The following is a 13349-nucleotide window of genomic DNA, read 5'->3' as shown; positions in this document are numbered from 1 at the left end:
GTATTTTTAAATGTTTATTTTTTATTATATTTTTTACATTGAGCACTTCAGGAAAGAAAATAATTACAATGATTCAAATGCATGAATGATTCAAATTCAAAATGCAATCCCTGGATTCAATAAGTATCCTTTATAATTATATCCAATCAATAATAGAAATGTCTGTAGACACTAAATCAGCTAACAAAATAAGTAAAAAAAACTATATAAAGTATAAATCTCAGGACTGGGGAACATGCATGATCAGTTAAGTCACTTTGCCACTGTGTTTTTTTCAAAAAACATGATTCACATTTGCTTCAATCACATACACATTCATTGCAAGTGTTTTTTGCTTTTTTTTTTTTTTGCTGCACTGCAAGGCATATGGGATCTTAGTTCCCTGAGCAGGGATTGAATCCGTGCCCCCTGCACTGGAAGCGCAGAGTCTTAACCACTGGACTGCCAGGGAAGTCCTGCAAGTGTTAAATTAGACTACTGATGCTAACAACTTAAAACTATGATCTTAAAGGAAAATTCAGTTTAATACAAAGAAACTCAAGAAGAAAATTTCAGGACCCTTGATCAGAAGCTTTTGATGCCTGTCATACTACTCTGGTGTGCACAAAGGTTCAAGTAAGGCTGAGAAAGAAGAGTTGTTTCCTTCTCCCTTTGAAGACATGATCCAAGAAATAGATGAACTACACATTCTAAAGCAAACAGCCGTACATGCATACATTGCCAATAAAGGACTCCTAACGTCAGTAACTAACCACATTTTAAAAGCCTTGCCAATGTTACAGAAACAAAACATTTAGAGTAGTATTGACAAATACAAGCATAATTTTTTTTTGCCTTCTATAAATAATAATCCTTGAAATGCTGAAAGTGTGTTCTAACTGTGGTTCTTTTCTGGTGTGGGAAGCTGCAGGTGCACATGGGATGGTCTACTGATTTACCTTCTCAAAGTATTCTCTGGAAGCAGTCGGATGGGGCTTGATCTGAAAACGCAAAAACATTTCACTGGGTAAGTGACTTTATGATCTCAAAAGTGAGTTCAAAGCCCTCAATTTGTAACCCAAAGTTCTTTAACTTTTCAAAGACTGGTCTGTTTCCTTTAAAATATGTGGATGAAACATATTAACAGCCTGCCTGGTGCCTGGTCCCACCCCCCGCTGGAGCAGCTTCACCCATTTGCACACCATCTACACCCCTGCTCCAAGGGTAGGCTTCTTTTGTGGATATTCCAGGCCAGCAGCCCCTGAGGCAGTGAGGACCTGGGACCCTCTGCTGGGGTCCCATTACTTTCTGAAAAGAAACCTACTGTAGGAGAATCCGGTGTCCAGTTGGCTGGGCAGACTTCTCCATGGGTTTCCACAAACTGGAATGCCTTCACCAAGCGGAGGGTCTCTTCCACGCTGCGGCCCACTGGGAGATCATTGATGCTCAAATGCTTGATGACTCCGTTGGGGTCAATTATGAAGAGACCTCTGCATCAGAACTTATTCTCATCAGTATGTCAACATTACCAGAGCTAGAAAGACTCTAACACCTACCCCTTTTGGTCTTCAATTCTCCTTGATAGAGCATTTATTAAACTCTATCATATGCTTAAAAATGGGGTTTTCCTTGTTGTACAAAAAGCTTATCATCTCTTATTGATGACAGATGATTCATCAAAGACGGGATTGGACTAGGCCACCATGGAAAACAGGCAGTAAGGTCACATTTACAAATGTGACCTATATGTCACAATATCTGTAAGTCACTGAACTACAGAGAGCAAAGACTTCTTATTAGTGATTTAATAGGCATTCTTTGGGCTGCTGTATCAAACTTGGCAAGAAACCATCGGCAACTGGGAAGGGACAGAGACGTATTTTATCTGTATTCAGTAAATACTTATGAGATCAGTAAATTTTGGCGTAGAGGGGGGAAAAGTCCCATGGGAAAATTTACTGGCCTTAAGACTATGCAGAGCAGAAATCTAAAGGAAAAACAAAGCCCATCACTTTTTTTTGGTTACCCTGAGGTACAGTTTGTACAGGAAAGACAAGAATAAGTGCTTAGTGCTATTCCATTATTCATAGTTTTCAAAATAATGAATTGGTTCCCTGGAATGCTTCAAATCATCGATTTAAACATGAAGGTGAGTCAAAAATTATCCACACTCCAGTTATATGAAAACTTCTGTTGGCTGCGCTGTCTAATCAGTGCTTTCTGCTCAAGGCTACTGTCTCCCCAGTCACTGCTGTGCAGGTGTGAACGTGTTACATCAGTTCATTTGTAACTGCAGTGCGAGCAAAAATGGATGCCCCACCTGTGATCTGCACGAAAGAAGACCAGCTTGCAGTGATTCGTTTTTTGTGGTCTGAGGGTGTACCTGGTGCCGCTATTTATCAAAGACTTTGTGCGCAGTATGGAGAGTGTTTTATAGCGAAGAAGCCTGTATGAATGGGTAGGGATGCTCATTGAAGAGCTGAAGCCTAAACTTCAGATTAAACGCAGAGGACTGCTATCCAAGGGCATTGTGATCTTGCTGTCCACACTGTCGACACTCCACAAAAACTTTGTTTTGAGGTGTTAAAGCATCCTCCCTATAGCCCTGATCTCGCTCCATCGGACTTTCACCTGTTTGGTCCCCTGAAAGCAGCCCTATGAGGACGAAGATTCACTTCTGATGAAAAAATGAAGACAGCGGTGCATTCAGGGCTCGCAGCTCCACCTAAAACAGTTTTTTAATGAGGGAATACAAAAGCTTGTTGACAGATGGACCAAGTGTATTGAAAAGCAAGGAGATTATGTTGAAAAATGATATGTCTTTTTTAAAAGTTAATTAAAATAAATTCTATAGTGTGGATAATTTGACTCACCCTTGTATATTTGATGTTTCAATCATTTATAGTTATTATTTTGATCCTCAGATTGTCCAACCCTATCACTCTTTATCACTTAGCAGCCATGTAATGACCCTGGGGTCTGTCTCATCTTCTATACGAGGGTTGGTGTGACACATGCAGATGTCATAAAACTCAGGTTTTTAATAGTCCGTCTTTAAAAGGGTGTGGCATTCGAAATGTTAATCACTCAGGAAAAAGGCAAGTTAGAGAAAACTCAGAAGATAAAAAGGTGGTTCTCCTCCCTGGGCCTGGCCTTTGGGGGTCTAGGCTTTGAGGCTAAGGAGTCCTAGCACATGTTCCTACAGGGTGGAGCCAAGGTGGGGTCCACTGTGTAGGTGCAGACACACAGCTGGGATGGAGCAGGGCCCACAGACTCCAGGAAGAAAGTCTTATCTTACAAGCCAGCCCCGGCTCCTCTTCCTCTGTCAGTCCTAACAGTGAAAGCAGTAGGGAGGCAACTGCAAAACTAGCAGGACTCTACAGGAAAGGGGATCCTGGCAGGAAAACGCCAGCACTCTTCTCCTTCCCTGGCCAATGCTGTCAATGCTAGGCTTTCGTTTATTAAAGGAAGGCAGTAATCTCCTTGGAGTCAAAAAGGATTCAGCTCCAAGGTGGCTCCCAGAGCTAAAATTCCAGGTGTAACCTAAGCAGCCCAGAGGTCAGCTACAAGAGTGGGCAGGTGGGTGGGTTCAAGCCAGCCCCCAGCAAAACTGTGAGGCACATCAAAGTGCGCTCCTCATTTGCCTCCTGGAGGTAAAGTTCGGCCCAGTCCCTCCTTCATTCAGCAGCCATCAAGGTGCCAGTTCTAAGGCCTAAGTTCTCATCCCTCCCAGGAAGGCTAACAGTCTGGGACAGGGGTCACAACAGCTACTAGGACCTGTGCTAAAAACTCTTGTAGCTTCACCTTATTTAATCCTCACAACCTACCTAGGAGGTACATTCTCATTTTAGTTATGGGGAAAATGGGACTCAAAAGAGGTTAAATATCTTGCTCAAAGGCACACAGCTATTAAGTAGCTGAGTTTAAATAAATAAATTCAAACTCCAGTCTGGTTCCAGTGCTTGTACACAATTCTAACCATTCCAGGAAAATGACTCCTACCCTTGCTAGTCCCCCATCTCCAAACAGTCTAATGGCTTCACTGCCAGGAGTGGCTCCCAGACACTCAGAAAGAGTGGAGCAGAGTGACCATCAAGACCGTATCCTTCGGGACCTCCCTGGTGGCGCAGAGGTTAAAAATCCGCCTGCCAATGCAGGGGACCCAGGTTTGAGCCCTAGTCCGGGAAGATCCCACATGCCACGGAGCAACTAAGCCCGTGCACCACAACTACAGAGCCTGCACTCTAGAGCCCACGAGCCACAACTACTGAGCCTGCGAGCCACAACTATCGAAACTGGGGCAGCTAGAGCCCGTGCTCTGCAACAAGAGAAGCTACTGCAATGGGAAGCCCACGCACTGCAAAGAAGAGTAGCCCCAGCTGGCCACAACTAGAGAAAGCCCACGCAGCAGTGAGGACCCAACGCAGCCAAAAAAAGAAAAACAAAACAAACAAAACCCATATCCTTCAGAAACAGGCACAGGGTGATGCAGAGGGCACATGTGTCTCATTCATTTCTGAAAGACTGCCAACCATTGCACGAGGCATCCATCAGTGCTTATTAAAAGAAAAATTAAGGATTTGGGGTTCTACAAGTTTCCCACTAAAGTCTCTATAAATCCCCTACAAAGTAGGATGATGCTAAACATGAAAAAAAATTTTACATTCATAAGAAACAGATCTTACCGTAGTGCAAGGCCGGGACCTTCTAACAGCACACCGTAGTCTCGGGAAATTTCTTTAGTCAAATCTGACAAGAGTGCAATGTTCATGTGGCCCAAACCACCATTCTAATAAAAATGCAAACAGGGCTGGTTGTTATACTGTGACTCCCACAGCATCCTCAGCGACATAACAGGATGTCTGACCAACAGTGGCAACAGAGCACCAGCAATGGGTCGAGCACTGCTCTAAGCTCTTTCTATTGATTCACTTCCACCTCTAAGCATCCTGGAGTAGATACTAGCATCACCACCATTTTACAGATGAGGAAACTGAGGCACACAGAGGTTAAGTAACTTGCTTCAGGTCACAGCTAGAAAGGGGCAGAGGCAGGATTTAAAGCCAGCTGATATTACAGACCTTTCTTTTTCTAATTCTCAAAGTATCCTTTTGGTTGAAGATTGATTTCTGAAGCATAAAAATGGAAGTTAAAAAAAAAATACTTTGAATAATTTGGTATTGACAGTCCAGCAGCACAGCTAGAAATTCTGATTCTTCCAGGCAAGTTTCTAGGCAAGAATACTGATCGTGCAGAACAGTGAAATCAGAAAACTTAACCACTGTCCCACGTGCCTCACAGGATACAGGGGATCTACAGGGTACGGTGAGAGGGGAGGCACTGGACCCCAGCTGCGCCCCCTGCCCTGCAGACTCTGTTCTCCGTTATTGTTCATACTTCGGAAAATTCAAGTGTCGTGGGGAGTAAACACATGCAGTGTTAAAGTACTATGGATAGAGTTTAACAGAATTTGCCAGTAAGTTAGGACTAACAAATAGCCCATTTCAGACTAGTCCTGCTTTAACACCTTCAATATTGGTCTCTCCTGGGATCATTTCAGTGTTTAAGATCGCGAGTGCAGATGCCGCATGAACAATGTGTATACCTTCCTTGGTGTGTTTATCCAGGCCAGGTGGGTGAAGTGGGAATCCACTGACACCGCAACAACGTCACAGTTCACATCGTGAAATTCATTGGCTTTGTCACTGAAAGCAATAATTTCTGTAGGACACACAAAGGTGCTAGGAAAAAAGGGTAGAAATTCTATCAGAGAATTGAAAAACAAGGCTTTAAAACCTGAACAATAGGTGTCTAAAAACTAGTCCTATTTGCTTAAAGGTGAAAAGGGCAAAATGGTTAACCATCCTCACTGGACTCCTGGTCACAATGATACTCCAGCTCAAAAAAAAAAGATTTATCACCTTTCTACTTAAGAATCATATCAAAAAATGGGAGTGGGGGAGGCACAGTCCAAGAATAAAGACAAAATTTTATTTAAATAAAGTAGTTTTATGAGAAAATTCACTTTATCCTTACTTTTCTCACTTCCCCCCAAACCAGTGAAAACTTCCTCATAGACTGGCTTATAGGAACCACTGCTCCAGAGTACATAAAACAGAGCCACATTAAAACCCTGCTCCACTAAAAGGAATGTCACTCCACCCCCTGTATTTATCACTTGTAAATTAGCTGCAGATGCAAGCTGTATCAAAAAGGCCATCAGTGACAAAGTGTTAGCAGCAACCCTCTCCTTGACGAGAGTAACTAGAGATAGGCAACATCAGTGGGGAGGCTGGGATCTCTCCTTGCTCTCAGAATGACGTTAAAGCATCACAGAAAACACGCTTACAAATCCAACGGATAGAAGAAGAGCACCAAATATTTCCCCTTAAAGTCATCAAGGGTTACTTCTTTGAACTCTCCGTTGACAACGGCTGTCCCCTTAAAATAGGGTGCGTGCTGGGTGACGGCCGGGGCATGGTATGAGGAACCTGAAAAAACAAAACATACGCATATACAGTTCATTTGTTAAATCAAGCACTTATTTGATGTTACTTAAACCTTTCATAGTAATTAATTAGTAGTATAATTAAAAGATTCAGTGCCACTGTCCATCTTAGGTAACTTTTCTCTTTCCACAGTTCTAGACTGTACACAAATTCAAAGTGCTATGGAAACTAAAAAGAAGACAGGAGATAGTAGGGATGGAATGAACACAGAATTAAGGACAACATGAGCCTAGAGGGGGATTCTAAGAATGGTTTGGATTTTGCCAAGACCGGGGCAAAAGGCACAAAGGAACAGGGCAGGTGTGAGGAAGAGCCCGTGGCCGAGGCTGACACAGAGCGTAGGTGTGTGTGGAAGACAAAGCCGGAAAGGTGGAGGCCAGGCTGCGAGGGCCCTTATACATCAGGCCGACGAGTCTGTTCTTAAGAGTTATAGGAATCACCGGAGGCTTTCGAGTAGGAGGTGGATGATGTGTCAGCTGTTCTTAGGAAGATTAGTCTGGCCAGGGAGAGCAAGGGGAGCAGGGAGAGTGGAACCTGATGTTAGGAGGTGACTCAGATATCTAAGTGAGAGGTGTGGAAGGAGAGGTTACGGCAGAAGGAACAGAAAGAAAGGCAGGGATGAAAGAGCTGTGTCAGAACTGGGAAGGACATGCTTCCACCTGGGAAGGGGGGACAAAGGAGGCCAAGTGTCGAGATGCCTGACTTCTGAAACAGGAGTAGCTGTTGGGAGGGCAGTTTGGGATAGGTGACAAGGAAAGTTTTAAAACTGTGGCATCAAATCACTACCAGAAATTTCTTAAAACTCCGAAGAAATAAAACCGTGAAATTTTTTAGAGCGTTTCACCCACAAAGGCTTTGGTAAAGTATATCCCCTCAAACCATCACATGTTAAATATACTTTTTATTTTTAATTTTTATTTTTTTTAATTAATTAACTTATTGGTTGTGTTGGGTCTTCATTGCTGGGCGCTGACTTTCTCAGCTGCAGTGAGTGGGGGCTTCGTTGTGGTGCACGGGCTTCTCATTGCAGAGCACTGGCTCTAGGCGTGAGGGCTTCAGCAGTTGTAGCGCATGGGCTTAGTTGCTCCACAACTTGTGGGATATCCCTGGCCCAGGGATCGAACCCATATCCCCTGCATTGGCAGGTGGATTCTTAACCCTTGTGCCACCAGGGAAGTCCCTAAATATACTCTTTTTAAAAGGTAGGACAAAGGAGGCATTTTCAAATACCACTCATTATCTGAGGCTGTACTTAGCGAACCTCATATTCTAGAGAATGGAGTGTAAATCTCAAGAAATGGCTGTGCGTCACTCAGATCATGGAGGAGTCCATCAGACTGGCCTAACGTGGCCACGTGGAGCCAGCCCACAGGTTTGAATCCAAAAGCCTTTAGAGGAGCTGCACTACCAGTCCCCAGTCAGCTCACACCCCTGCACACAGCAGGCCCAGCGGCCTCTGAGTGTCCCTACCCACCTTCCATGTTCCTCGATACAGGGGATTAAAACCTCTGGAAACAATGAGGAAACGTGACACAGGGGCAGTTTGCCGCAGTGATTCCCAACCCTTGGCTGCATATTAGAATCACTGGGTGAGCTTTTAATAAATACTGATGTTCTGGTCTCACCCCAAAGATTGACTTAATTTGTTTGGTGTGGGACTGGGGCAGTGGTATGGTTGTAAAAGCTCCCCAGGTGAGTCTAATATATCGCCAGGGTTCAGAGACCCTGTTCAGAGATGATAAATGTTTCCATTATCTGGCTCAAAACAACGCAGAGTAACACTTACTGGTACTAAAGGCGAATTTTGCTTGACCAGAACCAGACCACAATGCATTTGTCAAGCACGTTCTTCGAGAAGCAGCAGGTCTAAGGGCAGCAGAGGCAGAAATGCCCCAAGGAATGGCACTCACATGCCGGAGAAGCTAAAAAGATAAACACTTTATATTAGGAAATATTCCAAGAATGGTGGTGGAAACCCTGCTGAAAGGTAATCAGGCCAGTAGTGGCTGCAGCTGTCCTTGTTCCCGTGAACAAAAATACCAAACTCCAGGGAGTTCCCTGGTGGCCTGGTGGTTAGGAGTCTGGGCTTTCACTGCTGTGGCCTGGGTTCAATCCCTGGTCGGGGAACTGAGATCCCACAAGCTGTGTGACGCAGCAAAGAAAACCCAACAAACTCCAAACTCTAAGAGCATAGACTAAGTCTCCATGTTCTTAAAATTCCCTTCTGCTTCCTTATCCTTCAAGACTGTAAAGGGGGTCGGAGAGGACAGGTAGAAGTTGGTCAAAGGGTACAAAGTTGCAGTTACGGAGGATGAATAGGTCTAGAGATCTTATGTACAAGCATACTGACTACACTTAATAATACTGTATTGAAGCTGGCAACATGCTAAGAGAGTAGATTTCAGGTGCACTCAGACACAAAAAAGGTAGCTATATGAAGAGATATGCTAATGAGTTTGACTAGTGATCATTTCACTACATATAGCAAATCATGATGCACAGCTCAAATATGTAATTTTTATTTAAAAATATATAATAATCAACAAATAGGGAGAAAAAAAAAGACTGCAAGGTAGAGGGGAATTATAAGAACATAAAGATTCCATGCTTTTTAAGAGTAACCCAGGGGATTCAGAAACCAGGAGACTTGGCCAGGTTCTGTGTATTAAGTCCCTTACCAGCAGACTGGCTGAGCATGTTCTATGTCAAGGTTTTCCTTAGAAAAGACAAGGCCCTTCCAGCTCCACAGAGAAGCAAACAAGCAGAGTAAAGTTCAGTCTCTGGGAAAGTTTGGACAGGGCTCAACGGAAACGTCTGCTCAATTTCAGGGTCCAGCATGACTCAGGAAGAAGAGCGAGCCTGCGCTGAGCCCCACCACGAGGGCGGGGAGCAAGAGGTAGCTACTAGGCTTCCCCGGGAGAAAACGGCAGGGACCGCCCTGGGGGAAGGAGAAAAGTGCCCTTTTCACTTACGCACTTTGGTTACTTTGCCATTTTGGTTTTCATCCACTATTTAAGTGGATGCTCACGGAAACCCTTGAGGTAGACATCATTCTTTCCATGTTAAGGTGAGGAAAGTTAACTGAGGTTTGGAAGGGAGAAGTCACTTGTCCAAGGTCACAGAGTCGATTACAGAACCGGGACCAGGGTCCAAGTCGCCTACATCCAGAGCCAGGTGCTTACATGGAGAGGGGACTGGGGACCCACGACCTGGAGCAAAAGGGATTTGGGGGAGGGGACCACAAGCAAGGGGAGGGGTGGGGGAAGGGCGGCTCTGCGCAGGCGCAGGGAGCTTTCCGTAGAGGAGGCGGCCTCTGGTCCGTTACCCTCTGACATCCTGCAAGAACCGTAAAAGGGCCCTAGGCTGCAGGGGAGCGGGATTCCATCTGGGAAGCACGTTCTCGGAGCCACCGCAGTGTCTCCCCGCCTGTGCGCCGCCGGCGGCCACTCACCGAAGCCCGGAGGAACCTTCCCGCCGCGGCCGCCATCTTCAGTGTGCACGGGACGGGTGGCGGGGGTGGCGGGGGCAGACGGAGACGCGAAGGGGGCGGGGCCTACAGGGAGGGCGAGGACAGGGGCGGGGTCTCGGTAGGCGGGGGCGGGGCCCTCCGGAGATGGGGCGGGGAAGAGCTCTCTCCTCCCAGCCTTCTGGGTACCCTCTGGCTCCCTCGACCTCTATTCCGAGGGGGATAATTTCCGTTAAGGCGTCTAAGTAGCAGCATGCTTGGGAAAGCGACAGTTTATCTCTGTTAGTCGCACGAACCTAAAATGGTCTAATCCAAGTGGAAAAATAGATATTTCCATACTTGCTACTGACTTTTTGTGAACCTGCGGATTACTGTGTCTGTAAAAAGATCCCTTTCCTTTTTCCGCTAGAGGTAGAGCCTTCTGCTTTCTGGATGAAATGGAATTAATTATTAATGTGTCAACTACAATTGGCACTCGCCATTGGCATTTGCCATCTACCTCTACAAAGATGAAATCATGTGCTGCTGCAGCTGCTGACTGTCAATGCCCCCTGAAAGGTGCTTAGGGTGGAGGGCTGAAATGAGGCACTCTGTGCTCTGGGAAGAACTGGTAGAACAGGTCTTTAGACAGTCAGCTATTTTCAGGAGCCCATTTTATGAGCCCAGTTCTTGTGTCTCCTCATATCTAGACAAACATCAAAATCCTTCATGGTGATGACTACTCCTTGTGACGAGCCAGCATGAGACTAGCAGAAACCGTCTGTAAACAATACGTGCTTGATTGCATGTTTTCCCCTTTCACCAGAATCACATATATACTGAACACCTCCGCCCCTCACACACACACCTGCCTCTTTGGAACAGTTTCTCAGAGCTATCCGTGATGCTGTCTCCTGGGCTGCAGTCCTCATTTTGCCCCAAAGAAAACTTAACTCTCAACTCTCACGCTGTGCTTTTTTGTTTTGAAGTCGACAGTTTTGGCAACCGCGGATATGGGATCCAGAGTGGACTTCTCTCCTTCGCCTGAACTCTACGAGGAACCAGAGCCTAGGTATCAGCAGAGGCCCCTTGCACCCATCCACCTCCTTGGAGAGTCCAGATGAATTTGGGTCTCTCCTGGTTCTCAGATCTCCCGTATTGGTTGATGATCCTGAGTTTTATTTGGCGGTGTAGCAGGTACCTGCCTCCTCCCAGTTGAAAGATACTGAGGGGCGGGGGGGGGGGGGGGGCTCGGCTGAAAGATACCAGGGTTTAGTCAGTTGTAGGAGACTGAGTGGTCTGCGCTGAGTGGTTAGGTAAGAGGCTGATCTGATGCTTTTCCTCAATTCGGCTGCCTGGAATTTGTTGGGATAAAAGTGAAGACATTACATGAGAGCGTTGCTCCGAAGATAAGGGACCAGGACTTCTCCCGGCCAGTACGGCTCTCTCAGGTGACTGAGGGATTTACAGGAGTGGTAGAGGCACAGTCCTCATACCATGCTGTGGTTCCATAGGGAAACCCACTCATTAATTAAAACTCTTGCTCACCAGGGGTCGCAAAATAAGAATTGGCCATTCAGCGATCTGAGCACCCACGGTGGTCTTAGACTACCGAAGGGAGGACTGAGATATGTAAGAGGGCTGAAATGACTCTGGGGTGATGCCTAGAGGACTTAAGCTCACAAGCAGCACACTGGCCCACCACACAATTTCACTAGTGTCTTTTATTCCAGACAAATTCAACTTTTAAATGGGAAATAGAGCCTCTCACAGAAACAAGGGGCATCAGAAAGCCAACCTCTTTCTAACACCACAGCCAGTACCTACTTAATTGAGAAACTTATACTAAAGGAGATCTCATCCTAAAATGACCAAATTGGGGATATTTTGATATTCCAAAATTGCTATTTTGCACACACAGTTAGAAAAAGCCAGCCTTAATATCAAACAGACTGAGTGGAATGCTTACTTTGATTGGTATCCAGAAGCTTCTAAACTAGAAAGGCTGCTAGCACTGTCTCTGACTCTGTCTCTCTGATGTATCTTCTACCTAAACTGCTTATCTCTTTTTCTCTCCCAACTCTTCTGCCTCCTGCTGCTCCCCTCTCCCCAGCAAAGGAGGATAGGATATCAGAAGTGATTATAGCTCCCTTTAAGGAGAAACCTATCACGGGAGAGGTGAACCATCCTCGGTGCTTACGTACACACAGCGGATCTGAACAGAACTTAGAACTTGGCTAAGGAGTTTCCCGATCCAAGTCAGGATCCATTGGGATTTGCTAAGGAATTTCAGTTGACCATCTGAACCTACGAGGCTAAGTTTTTCAGATCTATATTAATTAATACAGCTGTTAGGTTCTGAAGGCAAAGTAAGGGAATTGATAAATAAAGCAGGATGGAAACATCCCTTCATGGATTTTGGACCACAGGCCTGAACTGAATGCAGGGAATTAGGTCAGAAGTTACTTGAACTTAGAGCTTTTCCAAAAAAAAAAAACAGCAACAAAAACAAAAACCATAGATTGGACAGAGATCCAACAATGCAAGCAAAGTTTGGATGAATAAATTCTGGATGATTAGGAAAGGTTTGAGGGGAAAAAAAAACAACTTTTAAGCAACATTCTGGCTTGACACTTGAATCATTCTCTAACCACCAAAATGACCCTCTGCTTAACTCCACCTTTTTAGGAGGCTTAGATGAGGATTTGGCTACTCTAGTCAAAAGACACAATCTAAGATGGTCCATGTTGCATACAAATACCCTTGTAATATTGACTGACCAACTTTTCAAAACCATGACCAAAAAAAAAAAAGAAAGAAAAGAAAAGGGTGTATCTATGAAAATTATAAACCTTCAATTGCATCAATTAAGTACACAATGCCAGTCAAAGGTTTAACTGATCCCCATTTAATTCCCGACCAGTAGAGAAAACTAGCTTGAAGGAAAAGAAATTCTCTGCAGAATTCTGACCCTAAGGGAATAAGTCCTACTAGGGAGAACCTGATTTTCTCTCCCTGTGCCTTGAGACCAGAGCTCTCAGGAACAATTATCTAAACTATGTCTAATTTCTGAGATTGAAAAAGAAAAAAACAAAACTGGAAGAAGCCTTTTAAAATTGTTCTTATTTCAACTGTTATTTATAGATTAGTGAGTTTTATATTATGACATCTAATTAGTGAGTAAGTTTAGAAAATCCAGCTATATCTCTTGTTGTGTCGGTCTAGATATATGTATGCCTCAGTATGTGTTTTTGTCTTTGAATAATATTGCTGTGGTTAATTTGTAAATGAGCTCTATTTAATTGGCTTAAAGAAAAGTAAGTGCTTACAAATTAAAATAATTCTAAATATATGAGAAATTCAGCTAAATAAATTTCAGGTTCATGTGAACAGGGAAATATTCAGTATTAAATTGA

The 13349-nt window shown here is 44.5% G+C and overlaps 1 protein-coding gene across 1 annotated transcript; it reads right to left on the bottom strand.

Annotated features, from left to right (window-relative positions):
* Nucleotides 1-12: 12 nt before the first annotated feature.
* On the bottom strand, nucleotides 13-10013 carry PRDX3 (peroxiredoxin 3). The gene is made up of 7 exons (XM_057736925.1): nucleotides 9940-10013; nucleotides 8275-8410; nucleotides 6329-6470; nucleotides 5585-5720; nucleotides 4665-4768; nucleotides 1304-1469; nucleotides 13-980 (listed from the first exon to the last, which is right to left on the bottom strand). The coding sequence occupies exons 1-7, from the start codon at nucleotides 9973-9975 to the stop codon at nucleotides 927-929; spliced, it is 774 nt and encodes a 257-aa protein (XP_057592908.1). The 5' UTR covers nucleotides 9976-10013; the 3' UTR covers nucleotides 13-926.
* Nucleotides 10014-13349: the final 3336 nt, after the last annotated feature.

This window comes from Hippopotamus amphibius, chromosome 5 (genome assembly GCF_030028045.1).
Source record: "Hippopotamus amphibius kiboko isolate mHipAmp2 chromosome 5, mHipAmp2.hap2, whole genome shotgun sequence".
Classification (NCBI taxonomy): Eukaryota; Metazoa; Chordata; class Mammalia; order Artiodactyla; family Hippopotamidae; genus Hippopotamus; species Hippopotamus amphibius.
The sequence above is the reverse complement of the archived record's forward strand: the minus strand, read 5'-3'. Positions and strand labels throughout refer to the sequence as shown.